The sequence below is a fragment of the Postia placenta genome (genome assembly GCF_002117355.1).
Source record: "Postia placenta MAD-698-R-SB12 unplaced genomic scaffold POSPLAscaffold_6, whole genome shotgun sequence".
Classification (NCBI taxonomy): Eukaryota; Fungi; Basidiomycota; class Agaricomycetes; order Polyporales; family Adustoporiaceae; genus Rhodonia; species Rhodonia placenta.
Window position 1 is genome coordinate 384865 of NW_020169837.1, and position 18258 is coordinate 403122.

An 18258-nucleotide genomic window follows, 5' to 3' on the forward strand; every position below is an offset into this window, starting at 1 on the left:
ACGGCGTGTAGGGCGTCCAACCACTTCAAGGGCGCTGATATTCTCCGCGTTGCATCGAAAGATGCCCCAAACCATCTAGACGGCGATCATCGCGAACTCGCGTTCCTCGAATAGATGTCAAGAGGCATCGCTTGACAAATATGTCAACAAGCAGACCTCGAAAAGGTCACCTTACACTAAGATGCGCCGGAAGCATGGAGATCTAGAGAACCCTAAGTCGCCCCTACACTGAGAAACAGAGTGGATATGAGACTGCATGCAACGAAGTCATGAAATATGATATAAGAATCATCTGCCAGACATGAGGCATGCAGCCTGTGGATTCATGTAGATAGTGGCGAAGCAAGAACCTGATTAATTCGTCCCTCAGAACCCATTTTTACATGGCCGCTCCCAAACTCAGGCAGTAAAGGACGATATCCCTATGGATGCCTCTCGTAACTGTTCTCCATATTGCGCAAAGCATCCGCCTTCGGTTCCAAAAGGGCGATGAACATGGTAAAATGAAATAAATGCTCCAGGTGCAAGCAGCACACAGCAACCGCGCACCAAGCATGCGCAAAGAGATGATGAACAACGTATATATCATGCAGGACTTAAAGACTGACGGGTGTACAAAGACATCACATACCAAACGCCGAGGTTATCAATCTGGTTCACAGAATATGTCTTAATCTCTCGGTAACAACCCTAAGCCTTTGAGCAGCACAGTTGAGACTCGGCATGCATGAATGAAAGCTCATGGGAGACATGGTTCCGTGGTCGTGAAAATCCTATATCAAGATGACAGATGGAGCAAATTGCTGCCAGAGCAGTGTACCGATGTACGAACAGAGACTTCAAGTATGAGTGAAGGAAGCAATGCACCACAGAGACCAGCGAAAGCTTGGTATTAGTAGAGTTGACAGCTGTAGGGGGACTCGATGCCGGCTGTCACGCCATAACGACGTGACAACATTGACGCGTCCTGTCACACCGTTACACGTCGGTGGCTGGATCGCTGCAGCGGCGCATCTCAGAGTAAGAGTGTCATACTGCTGTGCTATTCCTCGAGACACGCTGGTAATGGTATATTTATCTTCCTCTTGAGGAGCAGAACATGCCTTGTACGAAGGCCTCGATTTCGCCGAATGGGATATTTCACGTCTCCGCGCTCAGTCCTATCCTACCTAGCGAACGGATCCCACTGTCAGTTCGACACATCTCAGCAATAAGTACAATACTCCGTGCTCACGCGGTGGCAGCGGAAATTATAATACCGTTATCCAGCAAGTAGAGATTATGTCGTTTCATGCCGGTGACGATGACAGTGAAGATGCCGCAATAAACGTCATTGAATGTCCTCTTATCCCGATTGAACAGCTTCCTAGCCCTTCATACTATACTCTAACTAGCAGCGAAACGCACCTAAGTTCTAAGCACTACGAGCTGTCATCTCGTTCAGAAGATCCATCGCGGCTGCACGGTACGTGTCCGACGAAATCGTGACCGACGGGGCAGGATCCAAGAAGGTGAACAGGGGCGGTGCAGAGGTGGAGGAGTTCCACTGCTCCCAGGTGATGTTAGACAGGTAGCTGACGTTCGGCGCCAGTGTGCTCGGGACGTTCGGGTTCAAGTTGTACGCGAAGTTGACTAGGAGAGAGCACTCAGTTTAGATCTTGCAGACAATATTGCAAGCGCTGTAGAGGACTCACTGAGTGCGTCGGTGCCAATGTAGTCGATACCAGTGAAGAACTCTGGGATGTCCGTCATGTGGTGAGATCCGAGGTAAGGGATGGTCTTGTTACGCTTGTACACTTCAAGATATGTCAGGCCACGCAGTGTCTCGAGGACCGTCAAACGAACTCACAGAACGCCCAGGTATCTTGCCTACCCGCTGAATGACCGAGGAGGAACCTACGAGGCGCTTGGAACGTATAATCTCCCCCGAAGGCAGAGAGCCGCTTGTACTGGGGACTGGAGGCGACCCTTATTACGCATCCCACTCTTTTGTCATAAAGGACCACTCACGTGAGCTGATCTGCAGACCCAGTGTCGTAGGGGGATCCCTGTGCAACTGTCATCTTAATTGCTGCAGCTGAAGTATATGGAGGCTACACACAAGACGTGGGTCGGACGGATAGGCGTTTGCGATGGCATTCAGATCCTCGGCCGTCGCTTCCGGCATGAAGCTAGGATACTGCGTGAGGACAGACAAGAAGGCGCGACTTCAAAGCGTACTTTGACTTGAGATATTGCACAAACTCCTCGTCCGTCCTGTTCATGTCATTCAGGACTTGAGCGCACACTCAGGGATCAAGTTATCAAGTACGTACGTGACGTTGGTGTTCCCGAGATTGAAGATGGTGGCCTCGTCGTCAACATCTCCCGTCACAAACGGGATCTTCAACGCGAGGAAGTTCAGCACAGAGTCCCGTGATGCCTGTGTACTGGCACGTACGTCTGCGAAGAGACCCATTTCGAGAGAGCGTGGAGGGTTCCTGGTGATGGTGCTCCCGTCGATCCGTGCGCTCCATACCGTGTTCAGGCTCCGGTATCCGGCTTGGTTCGGCGTGTTGTTCACAGCGGTCATCAACTGGTCGTACGGGGCGTGGCGCAGGCAGTCCAGGGTGTCGGACTGGCCCTCGCAGCCGGTGAACTGCACGATGTAGTCATAGTACGGCTGGCCAGCTGACATGTTGGACAGGCCGCCGGGAGAGCCAGATTCCTGCACAGAAGCAAACACAGAATCCATCAGCGACGGGACAAACGTTGCGACTGGGGTCGGACGTACCATGAAGCCTCCGCGGAAAAGCCCGTTGGTGTTGCCGTCGTTCCAGACCATGTGCAAGCCGACTGACATCGCGCCCGCGCTCTCGCCCCATCTGGCGAGATGTCAGCATATGGGGTTGCTCGGAGAGAAAGGGGTATTACATGATGAGCTTGCTGCCATCGCCGCCGAACGCGTTGATATTCGACTGAATCCATTGCATGGCGAAGCGTTCTGGCATGAGCCATTCAGTCCGATGTGAAGAACACGAGGTGGAAAGCAGTATGCACGGTCACGAAGGCCTATGTTGCCAAGGCCCGCCTGTTGGACCTCCTCGCCCGCAAGAAACCCGAACGCTAGATCGTCTGGCGTGAGAGATGATCCGTCGGTCATGTTTGCGCACTTACCATTCAGACGGTAGTTCGCGGACACGAAGACGACAGGTTCGCCGATGGCAATCGACCGCTCGACAATTTCCTCTCCGGGGTAGAGCGACGACGATCCAATTTCGAGGCCACCTATGCAACCGCATCAGCAGACCACCAGACGCACTACTCAACGACGCAAATTACCTCCGTGGAGCCACTGGCCAATTATTCCATATGAGCGACCATGGAGTACGAGCCAAAGGCGGACGTACCAAGAGCACAGGCAGATCCGCTCCGGGGGTCGCTGCCTGCGGCTTGACCACGTTTACAAATAAGCCTGCGCGACGTAGTGTCAGCATCTAACCCAGGCGGACCTATAGCGCCAACTCACAGTCCTCGGATATGTTGGCGATCGGCGGCACCCCAGCAATAGGTGAGTCGGTGAACGAGAAGCTGAAGGGCAAGCCGGGCGGAGTCGGTGTCGCCTGCTGGGGGCATGCGGCGCCGTACTCCATGGCTCGGTAGACACCCTGGATCTGCTGAGGAGCCTGCGGAGGAGCGAACCGCAGATCACCGAGCCTAGTGTCTGCACGGTGAGCACAGGCACTGCAAGTATGAGGGGGAGACGTACGGAGGAGCAGCGTAAGGGACACCCCGGAATGAAGAGACGTTCCCAGACATGTTGCCCTGGAATGCACCATAGCTGAGCGCTGCCACAGGAGAGACATCCACCGGCGAAGCGGACGCCAAGAGGGCGCCCGAGAGCAGAAGTGTCCCGAGGAGGGGGAAGTAGTCTGCCATGATCGTACCGCGAGTGAATGGAGGATCTCAGTGAGGGCTCTGCGCCATTTTGACGGAGACGCCTGTCAGCCCTCGAGGCTGACCTAGGCTGGTGAGGCTGAGGCTGACAAGAGGCTGGCTACCAGGTGACGACGGGTTTGCTGTATCCCTACCGCATGCTCGTTCCACAATCAGGAGGACGACGTGCCCTCCCTGCGGTGAGACGAAGCAGCAGGACAGCGGTGCAGTGCACCGGCGCGGCAGCACGTCCCGATGGGGAGAAGCCGTGTCCCAATAGAGATAGAGACGACGTGGGCAGCAGCCGGAGAGGCCACCAGGGACCGCGCGGGCGGACCATGTGTTGCGCGAAGGCTCGAAAAGGACGCAGATGACCGTATACGCGCCATCATACAAAAGCCTGCGCGAAAGGGCCGTTATTCCTGTACCCAATGTCCCGAATGTTGGCCGTAGACGTGCGATGAACGGGCACACAAAAGCGCCCAAATGCGCGGGCGCCTGTGTACGATGTACCGCCGCGTTCCTGGATGAGAGACGAGACGGGCGGTCACGAGGGGCCCGTGATGAGTGTTATGGTGTATATTGTGCTGGATGGCACTTGCCATGTAGCATAGACAGCCCCCTGCGACACAAAACCGCGGAGTGGCTAGCTCGATGCATCACATACACTTCCCTGCGTCCATGTCGTCCCAGGGCCAGTGCGCCATGATCTCCGCACGCTCCCCCTCCGTGGCCTCCGCCAGCGCCCCCTCCTTCGCCCGCGTGCAGCGCGCCACGGCCTCCTCGTACTCCTGCGCGGGCACCCAGCCGTCCGGCCCCAGCCCGAAGATGTCCTGCCACACCTCGCACGCCCTGCCCGTTCTCGCCTGCAGCGCGTCCAGCCTCCGCGTCTCGCGCACACGGCGCGCCCGCCCCCGCACGCGCCGCCCCCCGCTCCGTGGCGCAGCCTGCAGATCAAGCGTGTCGCCCGCCCACGGGTCGCCCGCGCGGTGGAACAGGCTGCGCGCGCACACGGGGTCCGTCAAGGCGTCGTGATGCGGCGCCGTGTGCTCGAGGCAGCGGTCGTGGTAGCGGCGCCAGCGGTGACCGGTGCACTCCCTCTGCTTCCTGCTTCGGTGCGCCCAGGTTCGTCCAGCGCGTCCGCGCGTCGAGGTGCGGCGGCGTCGTGGGCTGCGAGCCGGGATCGGGATCGGCGTGGTCCTGGAGGCGCGCGGGCACGCCGGCGGGGAGGGAGGAGGAGCAGGGGCAGGGGCAGGATGCAGGGGCAGGACGGACGCGTGCTGCCAGGGCCCCGTCGCGCAGGCCAGCCCGCGTCGGACGGCCTCCGCACGACGATCGACGATGGTGCGCTGCTGGGGATCTGGATGGCGGGTGCAGAGACGACCGCGCGCCGGTGCGCCGGTGCGATGCGGAGATGGCGCATGGCGCTGCAAGTCCGCGATGTGGGTGTGGGCGGACGGCGGCCGCGCCTGGTGCCGGTGCGCGTCCCTCTCCGCGCGCGGCGGGACGGCACGAGCGGGCGGCGGAGCGGCGCGAGATACGCCGGTTCCGTGCGGGCGGCTGCTGCGAGCGCTGCGTCCGCGCTTTCGTCTGCAGCGATTGATCAGTTGGAGGGCGTGGTCAGACAGGGCAGAAAGCGGCGTACACGGTACACGGTCTGCGTCGCGCTGCGATCGCCTGCCGCGCCACATGGGCTGCCGGGTATCTGGGCCAACGCAGAAACGCGCGTCCTTCTCCATGAGCGGGATGGCCGCCCTCGCGGCCGCCTTCTCCGGGTCGGGGGCGTGGGAGAGGCTTCCGCCGCGGGGAAGGACATCGGCGTGAGCTGAGACGCGAGGTGAACAAGCTGGCGCAGGATGGAGGCGAGGTCCGGTTCGCCCGGCTCCAGCCATACGTCGCTGAGCTTCGTGCCTCGTGTATTCCATGAAGATGTACTCGGTCTTCGCCGCGGCGTCGTTGAACCTGAGCAAGTGTGAGTTGGAATACGGGACGCTGCAGAACAACATGTGCGAGACTTACAGCCAGCGCCCTGAGGTGTAGTCGAGGAGGTCGTCATGAGAAGTTGCCGTAATGGAGAAGGCGTCGCCGACATGGCACCAGACGTGCCATGGAGGCAGCGCATGCCGATCGACTCGATCAAGTGTGCAGGCCTGACGCGCCGTGCGCCTGTAGCCGCTGCCGCCGCCGTTCGCTCCCCGATGGTATCCGCCTCTGACGCTCGCCATGTGCAACACCAGCTCAGCCCTCCTCTTCTTGTTTCGTCGCAGTCCGCGCCTCAGACTCCGCTGAGCCAGCGTGCGCACGTCCCGCAGGTGAGTCGTGCTCTGCTTCCTAGTCCTCGCCGTCACCCTCGCCAGCCGCGACCACGCGCAGCCTCCCGCCTCGCCTCGCACCGTCACTCCCGCGTCTTCGTCGCACACCGCGCTGCGCCCGCTCGCTCATACTCACGCATGTGCGAGGTCGTCCGCACGCCAGAGGTGTTCGCCCGTCTCATTGGTACGTGCCCACGTCTTGCCGTCCGCTCGGCGCGGGTGTTGCACGCACGCTCTCTGTGGGCGCCAAGTCGATCGCGACCTGCGCTGCGGTCACGCGGCCCCCGAGACACGCGACGATGCGACGACGTCGGTACGGGTGCGTGAGAACATGCGCGCGCGTGTGCAGACAAGGCAGACGCACGGGGCACCACCACTCAGACTCAGTGCCGCTGGAGATCAGCGTTCTCGTAGCGACGTCCGCGCACCCGGACCGATGTACGCAGCCTGCTGGAACACACGCACTCCCGACCTTCGCCTGCCCGCCGACGACACAGCCGTGCGGCCAAGATATAGGCAGCACCCGACCGGCGTCAAGGAAACAACGGCCGGCAGCCAGCCAGCGCGCGCGCGCGCACACGGGCACAGGATCGCCCCGCTCTCGCATGAGCTGCTCTGATCGAGTGCGCGATAGACTGCCTCCGTCTCTCGCCTGCCGTAGCCAAGAACGCGCGGCTCGCGCGCAAGGCGCACAAACGCACGCCTCATCACGCGCGGCCTCGCGGACCCCCTGCCCATCGAAAACGAAACCCAGTCGCGCCCCAAGATCTTCGACCTCAGCGTCCGCCGCCCCGCGCCGGTGCTCGCCGTCGACGTGGGCTACACGTCCGACCCCGAGTCGGAGGCGTACGCAGGGCAGCTCGACGCGCGAGGCAAGGTCGCGCGCGGCTCCCGCGGCAGGGGCGGGGACCGCGCGGGCGGTGCGGATGCGGAGGGCCGCGGCGAGATCGGCCAGGGCCTGTCTCTGTCTGGCGAGGCAGTGCGCAGTGCACTATGACGCGGCCAGGTGCGTCCTCCGCACGCGCAGCACTCACGCCCACGCCCGGCTGATTGGGCACATGCACGCAGACCGCGGCGCGGTGCGCGCGGCTGTGCAGCGAGGGCTGCCGCTCGCTGGCGAGCGTGTTCTGCCGCTCGTACAGGTTCACGCGTCACGGAGCACGGGGCGGGTGCACGGGGCCGGGTCCACGCCCCTCCATTTCCATTTCCATTTCCATCTCCATACGACGTGCGCACCCGTCCTTCTGCACAACCGAGTCCACGCCGGGGCGCCCAGCCCGCGCACGCCCATCCAGACCGCGCCTGGTCTCGGTCTGTGTTGCCCACAGCGGACCCCGTCGTGCCGCGCGCGTTCGTGCAGCACATGGATACGCATGCGCGCCGGTGTCTGCAGCGCGCGCCCGCGTCTTACGACGCCCCCGCGCGCTCTCGCGTGCCTCACACGCACCCACGCACCGATCGAAGGGAGACCGGTCCCCGCACGTCCTCGCTGTCCCGTGGCGCGCTCTCACGCGGTACGCGGTACGCCGTTGCGCGCTCGCTCGGACGCGAGTACCTCACGCGTCACGCGTCACTGGCCCAACGGCTTCTGCACGCGGGGGCGTCCACCCCCCGCAACATACAGCGCGTCCGCGTGCGACCGACACCGACACGCTGCCGCCGCGCCGCATCACGGCGTCGCTGCGCAAGTCAGCAAGATGCAAATCGTGCTATATTGCTCGACAGCAGACGGCCGGCGCGTACAAATGACGATGACGGCCACTCCGCGCGCCGCAGCAGCACAGCACGAGAGCGCAGAGCACGCCTACGCCCAACGGGTCGTGTGGCGCGCAAGTCGACGAGGCGGCTGCGGTAGAGGGGCGCGCTCCCGGCTACAGGAGGACGGTTAATATGTACATGTACGTTTTGCTCAGACGGACTTTACACCCCCCGCTCTCTCGCCATGGCCCATCCCGCATCACCCACCCGTGTTGCGCACGCCCCCGCAGCCTGGCAGCCCGGCATCTAGACGACGACGGCCATCTGCAATGGCGTCCTCCCGCCGTGGCGCGTCGTCCGCATCGTCGCAGCGCGATGACTTGACCAGGCCAGCTCGCGGGGACGTGCAGACGGCGAGACGCGAACGCCTGCAGATCGCACATCGTGGTGGTAAGCATCTGCATCCGGACATCATTGCCTGTCGCTCACCGGTCGACACGGACGCAGGAGACGTGACGTTCGGCGGGCCGGCCGTCAGTTTCCACGCGACCGCGCACCAGTGTATCTCAGCGGGCTACCGCCGACGGGGTGTGTAGTACACCGCCAGAGCTTATTTTCGGAAAAACCTGAGTACCAATGACGCGGCGTCACCCGAAGACCGCGGATTGGGTTCAAGCCGAGTTCAACTTGGCGCCCCGCCAATCCACCCCGACGCCAGCACCATCCTGGGATAGGAGTCGGGGTAAACCCAGTGCCTGCAAGGATGGGCACCACGCTGAGTCTTGCTTTGCCAAATAAGGCTGGTGGGCGCGCATCACGGTGACTGGTAGGTCACAAGTGTGATGTCCATTGATGAGACACGTAAGTTTTTTCCTCTCTTCTTGCTCTGTGTCTCGACATGCGCGCTGCCTCACGAATGGTGGTGCATTCATGCCCAGCAGCTACTCATCACTTATCACCCTGCCGCAGGCCTCCCAAGCACTACCCGTTGCCCTGCCGCAGGCCTGGCATGGCGCTCGATGCAGGCAGAAGCGCTGCCCAAAGCTTTGTTGATTTGCGGCTCACACAATGGCAAGCGGTGAGCAATGATAGTGTACTCATCTTGGTCTTCGAAAAAGAAGGATTCTTGGTATTCACAACATAAGGATCACGAGCGGGCAAGGTGCCTTGCACCGGCACTTTGTCAAAATGTCTGGGATGGCGGTTTTCATGCAACTGTATGCACTCTGGGCGACGAGACCTCACTATGCGACACTGTATTCCAAAGGACTGGTGGGATCAAACTGATGACTGGGATATCAATACAACGAGGGCTTAGGTCGGATGTCTGCTAGAATGGGACAAAGCGCTTTGGGTTGGACTTGCATAGGATCTCTTCAGTTGGACTGGTGTAGGACCTCGGTGAGACTCCTGGGGCTTGCGGAAATGACTGAGGCGCATGGTGACTGAAGACTCCAGGGTGTTGAAGAACTCGGGAGGCAAGATCATTTGGCCTCAGGTGGTGTGCATTGGTATCTGGGATTGTTTTGTGGCTATTGCATGTGCCACTGTTGATCTGGGACTGGGCGTGAGAAGACAACATCAAAGGCACTTCGGATTTATGCTTGTGAAGAAGGATGACTGTAGCAAACAAGGACAGTAGTATCAAGACAGAACAGCAGTCTCAAACATGGACAGTGGTGGCTCACAAGTACGGTGGTGGCTCGCAAGTATGATGTTGCGCAGACAAGTTCCAACACTCAACAAGACCTGCTGCCTGGCACTGATGTCTCTTCTGCGTTAGTGATACTGCCACCAGCTGGCGCGGCCACGTCTGCCGAGTGCTGCATGAGGACTGGTGCAAAGCTGACGGTGCCTTGGCGAAGGCGTCTGATGGTGCCTTGGCGCTATCTGGCTGCCTGGAGGTGCAGCTGTGGAACACAAACATGATGACTGACTGTCGTGCAAATTAACGACTCGGAGAGGTGGCTAGGATGGGTATGTTTGTGTGCTGCCAGTGCATGCAGACTGGGAGGTGAGATTGCTTGACTGGTACGTAGGCTAGTGCTGATGGCGTGTTTGGATGTGGACAAGGTACATGCTTATTCCGTTGGTAGTCGCACAGTTGGCTGGCTATCAGCTTTTGAATAGCGATTCAATGTTGGTAGCACGGTTGGCGCACAATATTATATATTTGACTTATCTACAATATTAAGGGTATAATAATTAAGGGGAGAATGCATCGGAATAAATCGGATGGGAGGCAGATGTACCATGGTGCTAGGTGGCTGGATCCCAAGATAAACCCAAGGTGAGAGGGGATCGGGAAATACCTGGGTATGCTGATTCTGGGATAAATGCTGGAAAACCCGGGTTTATCGTGGTGTTCGATGGTGCCTGGTTTTTTCCAATCTCAGCTGTGCCTGTGTAGACAGCGATGAATATCTTTTGTGGGCTGGGATGGTGAGAGACTGAGAGTGAGATTGGGGCCAAGATATGGAGATCACAGGGCGGCAGATTGATGGGGAGATGGGCTGCATAAGCGGGGGCAGACAGGAGGGGATGGAGATGGGGCGAGCATGCGAGAAGTGAGTGGCAGAAATTTGAGAGATGGCACAAGTGCAAGGGAGTAGAGGAGAGCAGAGGGCAAGGGAATAGAGGGCGGTGGGTATAGAGGGCGACGGGGGGCAAGGCAGTAGACGGGGACAGACACAAAGTCACCACAAGTAAATATATTGCATAGTCCACTACACTCTCGCTACATACACCTCTCTGCTCTCATTCCAGAGCTCCTCAACATCCCGCACTTTGTGTGTTGCGCCCGCTGCACCCGCCGCACCCATTGCACTCGTTATCCAAGCCACCGCCACCATCTCCCACTCAGTTCCTTCACCATCTGCCGCTGGACAGGATGCCTGCGGAACCGCCTTTGACCGCCGCTCGCAGCCCCCGCTCAGCTGCAACGTCTCCTGGACAGACCAGTGTGTCAACCAGGATGTCAGGACAACATTCTGCCTGCGCGCAAGCCTGTTGTCCAGCCACCTTGCATGTGCCGGTCAATGACGACTAACACTCACCAAACCCAGTCAGTCATCAGCGCCCCGTGCATGTCCAGAGACGGTCACCACCAGGGACCGCACCATATATGTACCAGGCACTGTGGTGGGGTGCCACGATGGCCCACGACACTGTTGAATGCACAACAATTGTCAGTGGAAGCAGCGGGCATCAGGGAAAACCCCCCAGTCTAATTAGATCTAATTAGGTGAAATAGTTGTATAGATCTAAATGTGGACTCATTGCCCTATTATTAGTGCTCTTAGATGGCCTTGTACGAGAAATAGCTTACTTCGTTAGCACACATTAGCGCACTCTTAGTGGTCAGTAGGGCACATGTGCATGGTAGATTAGCAATAGGATATATTAGAGTATAGCTATACAAATGACAGATAGGTCAAACTGTAGTAAGTGCTAAGTATCCACACAATAGCCTAACAGTCTGCACGGTGTCTAAATATGTGATGCACAACAACTCCTCATCGTTCACCTCATGTCTGGGAGCCCATGCAATCTCCATGCTAGCTGGCTGGGGTCAAGGCAGGTGCCATACATGGATGGTGGGCAGCGTGGGCAGCACCAGATCACGTGTCAGGGCTGTGTAGTGATGTGCAAAGCCCAGCTCGGCCTGAAAGCTGGGGCTACCGCCTGGCTTGAAGGGGCTTGGGCCTGCCAAAATACCAGGCTGGGCCATATGTAGTGTTGTTTCTGGCCTGGCTTGGCTCAAAAGCCATGGCTTTGGCCTGGCTTCAGAGAGCCCGGGCCTCGACAGATGCTAAGCCAGGCCCTGGCCATGGGCTTTGGCCTGGCTCGGGCTTGGCTCAGGATCAAGCCATGGCTTGTTTGACACTTACACATAGCGATCAGCAGTCAATTATATGCTGCATATTGAGCACAAATCATTGTTAAATAGGCTGTCTAGTGTAGCAAGTTTATAGACAGTGTATCATAACAAATAAAATGACTGTGCCACCCGAGACAAACCCAGAGATTGCTATTTGTCACGCCTCTTGCTGAAAGTAATTACTTGTCCTCCTCAGCATCCGAATCCAAGTCAATGGTGAGTCCAATAACAGTGCACTCTTTCTCTGTGAGTAGAGCCCCACCAATGTCACTGTCATCACTGTCCTCGGCTTTGAGCTCATTTTCTGTTGCTGAAGAGGGGCTGGTCTCCTTGAAGAACAGGTCACATCGAAATGCACATTTGAGGGCTTGAAGTGCTTCAACAATGTCACCCTTCAGACGATTGCATCGCTTTGTGACTGTGATCCCCACGCTCGAGAATGCACGCTCACTTGACACTGATGTTGCCATGATTGCGAGATAGTCTTGTTCCAGTGATGCCCATGTTGGGAATCAATGGCTGTTAAGCTGTTGACAGGTCAAGCTTAAGGTCCGAAATCTCATAAAATGCAATTGAGATAACTTACACCCCACCATTTGACAGTTGTCATGTCTTCCGGAATGTCTTCGTCAAGGTCAATATACTTTTTGAATTCTCATTCCCAAGGCTCTTCGTCTGATTGAATGGACTGACTCTGAGTTGCTGCCAAAGAGACAACAGGACAATCGTCCTTGGAGTCACTGGATAGAAGGGCGACCACAGCAGATGAACGTGCCCACTTTGTACTAGCTGGGCCTTTTCTTGCATTTGATATGGTTGCTGCTGTGTCATTGCTAGCATGCAATTCTTTGTATCATGCCTTGAACTAGGTTTCAATCACAATCATTGTTAGCATCATTCCAAAGCAGAGTTGAGCTATACACTTATGACTGTCTTGCACAGCTCTGTGGCATCCTCGAGCAGGTCAGTAGTCCAATTGGTCTTGAAGTGCATGAGTTGTTTGGTGGGCTCAAGTACTATTAGATTGTGAGTGCGCCAACATATTAAGCATATGTCTTTATGAGGTGTGATTGCAGAGACTCACCAATTGAGAAAACATATGCATCATTGTCTGATGTTTTATCATAGTACTCCACAATCTTGTCCAGCCCAGCCTGTAGCCCAGGTTTGAACTGAAGGTACAAAGGATCTTGTAGTCAGGCAGACCATATTGCATGAAGGTCTTCAAGCACAGGTATTCCGAGATGAAGTGCTGGATCATGCTCGGACGAGAAGTGCTGTTGACAGTGATCTGAACACTGTTCATTATAATCAGGTGCCGAATAAGGTGTGGACTTCATTGTCAACGCACCTCAAGGATTTGCTGAAACAGTTTGACATTCTGCCATTCCTCCGGAGATGGGATCAGCGCATATAGCACATACCCAGTCTTATTATCTTTGGCATCTCGGGATATTTCCGTCAAGAAGTGTTGAACATGCTGCAAACACTTAGTATATAACAAATGAGACAAAGAAGACAATACATACATTGCACATGGCATATGCTTGGTTGAGCATCATGTACATTGAAGACCATTGGACCTTCATATCGATGATAAGTGTTTTGAAGTTCTGAAGTGCAACTCCTGCAGCTGCTTGTATGTCTCAGAAGCGATCCTTGTGCTGGCTCGATGATCGCTTCTGTGAAATTGATCAGTAATAGTTATGACAGTGGGTCGAGTGTCTGATGGGCATACCTTGACTGAAATTGCGCATATCAAACCAACCTCATCATGTTCCGCATGCCATTGTGTATCTGGCATGTGAGTGTCGGGCTTTGTTGGATCATAATATGGCGACTTGCTCTGTGCCTTCAGCAGTGCTTGAGTAGCGAGGTTTATGATGTGCACAAAACAGCTTGAGTTCTATTAGCGTGATATACTGTGTAGAAGATGCAAACTCACCCTATCCTGTGACTTTCAGGATCATAATCCAGATTGTACGCTTTCTTGATCTGCTTACTTAACTCTGCCATCATGGTGACATTATTTGAGGCATTGTCTGCCATAACCATGAATATCTATCATGTAATTAGCAATATGCATCTGATCTGCAATATGGACGCGCTTTGCTACTTTGAACAGTGCTTGGCCAAGATGCTTACCACTGTGGGAGCGATTTATATGCACGAACCCTAGCAGTGCACTTTCAAGTGACCACTCATTCAAAGACTTCTCCTCAATCCAGTGACCAGTTACAGCAAAGTACCCATTGATGTTGCTGGCCTGCCAACAATTGCATGTCAAGGATATTTTCCCATGTACATGAGGACCCTGAGAGAATATTAGCATTATACAATATCACAATCATCAACAAATGGTTACATTGAGGCAGTGTGCAAGATCATCCAAATACTTCCCAAAAAGATGTATGATCTCCTTTTGAGTGACCTTCCAAGTTGGAATGGTGATGCCATCCTTTGCGCAGGCAGCAACATCAACCATGCACTTGAATGATGGGTGTTCAAGTGTGCGAATGGGCTAAGGACATCAAAGGTTCTCAATGAAAGCAGCAAAAATAGTATATGTGTTACAAACCTGATCTGTTTTGATAAGCCACTGGATAGCCGCCAACCGAAATGACTTTTTAGAATAAGGCGTTACACGCTCACATGGGCCCTCAGTTTGCACATGTCCATCCAAGGTTGTTTGTGCTGCTGCTTTCTTCTCTTCTGCTTTGCATGCAATCACATCTTCGGCGATCATGGATATGAAATTGTTTTCTGCACACCAAACATGATAATCAGCCTGTACTTATTCACTTAGCTGACAGAATTGATTAATAAACTAGCTAGAATGAGACTTGCCTTGTGAAATGCTGCAAGATGCCGGCGCAAGGTCAATGTATCACTAACTAGGGTGTAGCCTGACACCCGCTTGCTTCTATATGAGGACACTCAGTTGTCAATGGACCAAATTTGAATAGAGATGCATAGACGTACTTGCATCGAATACAGTCATGCACCTTGACTGTCTTTCCGTTGGTCCTTGTTTGCTCAAAGGGGTTGTTGAAGAAGGCATTGACATCAGCAATCTTATTCGCTTTTCCCTTGTGCTTCTCAGGAGGCGCAATGTGTTCGAGATCCTTGAAAAGCCCATCATCATCATATTGATCTGGGTTTGCATTGGATTTGTGCTCTGAAGTCACAATGAAACTACCAGTAAGCAGAGTCTCATTCAATAAAGCGACTACTCACTGTTTGGTTTCTTTTTTCCCTTGTAATTTGCAGTGTTCTCCATGGGTGTATCTTCTGATTCAGAACCACTAGGAGCAGCCCCTGTTGCTTCATTGTCTGACACTGATGGAATATCAATATACTCTTGATCCTGTCCTGTGGGTGAATGAGCATGCAACCAAATACCGCATCTGAACAGAGGACCTATGCAATGTCTTCTGCTTCTTCCGCTGTGGTTCTTTGTCTGTGGTATCATCATCATCACGATCATGTGTATTATTTGATTGATGGTCACTTGATACTGTATGTATCAAATTGACAAATCAGCGGTCAGAATCATGTAGTTCTGCATCAATACTTACCTTCGCTTCTGGTTTTGATAATAGCAGACACATGTTCATGCATCTGAACCAGCAGTGGGTGGGCTATACCTGAAGAAGTGCGTCCTTTGATGTTATTCTCATCCGTGATTTTCCGGCTCAGCTGCAATATTTGTGTGGATTTGCGGCTCGAGGATGTAGTGGGTTCAATGTTTTCTGTGTTGTCATTAATGCCCTATACTATACACCAATTCAACACAGACTTACTAGATCCACCAAGAATCCGCACTCGAAGGTACAGATGAGACATTGATGTAAGCCCAATTGTCTGTGTTGTTTCAAATAGATTGAGCATACACGGATGCGGTCCAGATGTGCATAGAGAGTGCATTGTGGGGAATGTCGCAGGAATCAGCTTGCGGTGAAACAACTCATCCATTATGGCCAAAATGGATGTATTTGGGGTAACAACTGAACCATCATGAATAAGAGAAGCCACAGTTTCAGGTGACACAAAAACCACTCACGCAAAGCTATAGATCGTGTGGATTGCACATTCGCTAATGATCTATTACCTACTTTGGCGCTAGTTGTTTGTTCTGTCCTGTTTCGGCTGTCTGTGCCCATTACAAATATCGTGAATGGTCGAAGGCACATAGCGCACTGAAAATGGTCTTGCCGCATGTTTGAAAAATGGGTTTGGGTGTATTGATATTGGTCACCAGAAGGCAGTATGAGATGAAGAATAGCATGATCAGGAAATTGAAGGGAGACTACAGCACAATCAGAAGTAGACAACAAAGTGTAAGCAGAGTACTCACAGCCAAGAAGTAATGTTGCAGAGATGTAAAAATACCATACTGTTAGTGTCTGAGCAAAGGCACCTGAGCTTTTAGGTATAAAGAAGAGCTCCTGGTTGATAGCGCATGAAAGATCTAACAGGTCATGATATAAACATGCTGTTACAAGGACAGGAATCAGCAGTATTCCAGCAGACAATACAAGCTGCCAACAAATATGTTGAAAGGCTATGCACTGCTCAGAGCTTGGCATAAGCGAGGTCTGGACTGCACACTGATGACTGACTCCAGTCAGTGAATAGAGTCTGTCTAAAAGTCATGCAGATGAGGCAATGTTTAAAATCTAAATGAAAGTACATACCGGTACCTGCAAATCGCTCTGCCATAGCTCAAGGAATATGGGGAGTTACAGAAAAAAAGAGTGACAACAATGTTTGTACATTCTGCATGTGCACGCACATGTATGATGTTATTGTATTGTGTCGGGTCGAGATAGCACAACATGTCGCACAATCTTATCTTGTCAAGATCAGCACGTGATGTGTCCCACCCCTGGTGACCCTGAGGTATTTCCAGTTGCTATTAATTCAGCCTAAGCACACAAGTTCCAGTTGATGTACATACCTGAGCTGAAACTCGTAAGCCTTACTTTATTATTTCATGTAGTATTATACTGCACTGAGAGTGTGTAGATGTTCATATCTCTGTCTGACTGAACACTATGAAACCTAGCTCACGCCATTGTATAATGCTGAAATTCAGCTTCAGAGCTGATGTACAGGGACTGAAATCAATGCTTACCTGTCAGCTGTAGCCTTGATGAAGCAATGTTAGAGTCACGCGCTGGGCAGCAGAAGGCCGCAGAGAGAAACAGGAGGTCGCGGGGATACAAAATGAAGGCCACACATTTGATACCATCAAGATGATAGGGTGCAGTGCCAGAGCTCCAACCTTCCCTATTTGGTACTACAGGCCCCGGGCTTCCTGGCCTGGCTCGGGCTTCTCCCCAGTGAAGCCAGGCCCTACCGGAGGGCTTGCACAGGGCTTTGGTCTGGCTTGGCCTGGCCTCTCCGGGCTTGGCTTGGCCTGGCTCAGGCTTCTAAGCCAAGCCCGGCACAACACTAGCCATATGAGATGCACGGCTGCTGTAGGGTCAGTAACAGTTTCATGAGTCATCCAGAGTGCATTGTTATCGTTGTCTGGCCAGATTAGTGTGGGGCTGACTTGGGAAGTATCCAAAGACAGGGTGTGAGAACCATCAGTAGGGTCTGATGGTGGTGTGAGCATCTCAAGTGGGTCGTGCCAATATGGGATGAAAAGGGCAATAGATAAGGACCTGTTTGGGAAATAGATAAGGACCTGTTTGGGAAATACATGTCCGATGTGGAGAGTGTTGGTCCTGGCCAGGCGACTTTTGATGTACTAGAGTGTGTACTTTTGGCAATTGGAATCTGCATGTGACTAAAAGGAAGAGATGAGAATGGAAAAGGAAAGAGAGTGGATGGATATGGAACTGAATGCCCATGCACCACAGAAGTGTCAGTGGGGGGCTTCCCGTGAGGGATTTTAGATGTGGAGATGAGCATTCTCCTGCACACGGGCAGGAGGAAACTCTCCTGCTCCTCCCAGCAAACCCGCTGATAGGCGCCAAGCCCCTCTGGGCCCCGATACAGCTCTTTTCGGCAGTCGCATCCCGCCCGGCACTTCGGCTCAGTCACCCAACACTTCGACTTCGCCTTCGACGCTCTTCGACATCTTCGACGGGGCACGACGCTTGCTCGAAGCTCGGCGCGGTCGTCCCGATGCCTCGCGCATAGATCTCGGAACACCTCCCGCATTCGGCGGACAATAGGGCCACTTGACGCCATTCGGCCAAGCGCGTGCATCGCTCCATGCCACACCGACGTAGCCGGTCTTCCCCGATTAGGTATCGAACCTCGCGGCATGCCTTCAACGACGGATACCGGTCCGAAGTGTCTCGCATGCTTCTCTTCATCTCCGCGTTCAGCATGACGTCACTCTACCGACAGACTTGATATGTGCCACTCGGTGAGGCAGCTTCGTGCGGAACAATGCAAAGCCCCTTGTACTAGTGTGCCACTCTCGATAGTCATAGC

General features: G+C 54.5%; 4 protein-coding genes across 4 annotated transcripts in view; 2 read left to right on the forward strand and 2 right to left on the reverse strand.

Annotated features, from left to right (window-relative positions):
• Positions 1-1302: 1302 nt before the first annotated feature.
• On the reverse strand, positions 1303-3798 carry POSPLADRAFT_1180736 (hypothetical protein; the record flags this gene model as incomplete). Its single annotated transcript, XM_024488779.1, has 16 exons — positions 1303-1632; positions 1695-1796; positions 1850-1956; positions 2011-2048; positions 2102-2171; positions 2221-2256; positions 2316-2383; positions 2441-2707; positions 2774-2864; positions 2914-2983; positions 3040-3105; positions 3157-3267; positions 3322-3334; positions 3390-3454; positions 3509-3696; positions 3749-3798. The coding sequence occupies 16 exons, from the start codon at positions 3796-3798 to the stop codon at positions 1415-1417; spliced, it is 1560 nt and encodes a 519-aa protein (XP_024339401.1). The 3' UTR covers positions 1303-1414.
• Positions 3799-4620: 822 nt separating this feature from the next.
• POSPLADRAFT_1140913 (hypothetical protein) lies at positions 4621-9877 on the forward strand (the record flags this gene model as incomplete). Its single annotated transcript, XM_024485231.1, has 15 exons — positions 4621-4773; positions 4797-5735; positions 5845-5887; positions 5950-6227; positions 6273-6411; positions 6479-6546; positions 6577-6726; positions 6889-7206; positions 7370-7538; positions 7621-7748; positions 8007-8125; positions 8236-8513; positions 8895-9003; positions 9384-9563; positions 9724-9877. The coding sequence occupies 15 exons, from the start codon at positions 4621-4623 to the stop codon at positions 9875-9877; spliced, it is 3225 nt and encodes a 1074-aa protein (XP_024339402.1).
• Positions 9878-11984: 2107 nt separating this feature from the next.
• Positions 11985-16645, reverse strand: POSPLADRAFT_1046059 (hypothetical protein; the record flags this gene model as incomplete). The annotated part of the gene is made up of 22 exons (XM_024478936.1): positions 11985-12255; positions 12399-12448; positions 12499-12638; positions 12729-12821; positions 12890-12977; positions 13157-13285; positions 13335-13388; positions 13544-13703; positions 13751-13847; positions 13951-13952; positions 13980-14071; positions 14171-14293; positions 14384-14568; positions 14697-14728; positions 14788-14959; positions 15043-15177; positions 15384-15576; positions 15609-15669; positions 15921-15945; positions 16006-16114; positions 16163-16201; positions 16601-16645. 22 exons carry the CDS (start codon positions 16643-16645, stop codon positions 11985-11987), a joined length of 2295 nt encoding a protein of 764 aa, XP_024339403.1.
• A 418-nt stretch (positions 16646-17063) lies between these two features.
• The window catches only part of POSPLADRAFT_1140953 (hypothetical protein), a gene marked incomplete at both ends in the record, with an annotated part of 5234 nt that continues 4039 nt past the window's right edge, over positions 17064-18258 (forward strand). Inside the window, one exon of the mRNA XM_024485235.1 lies at positions 17064-17293. Coding sequence (XP_024339404.1) covers positions 17064-17293 — 230 coding nt within the window. The remainder of the gene's footprint in view (positions 17294-18258) is intronic.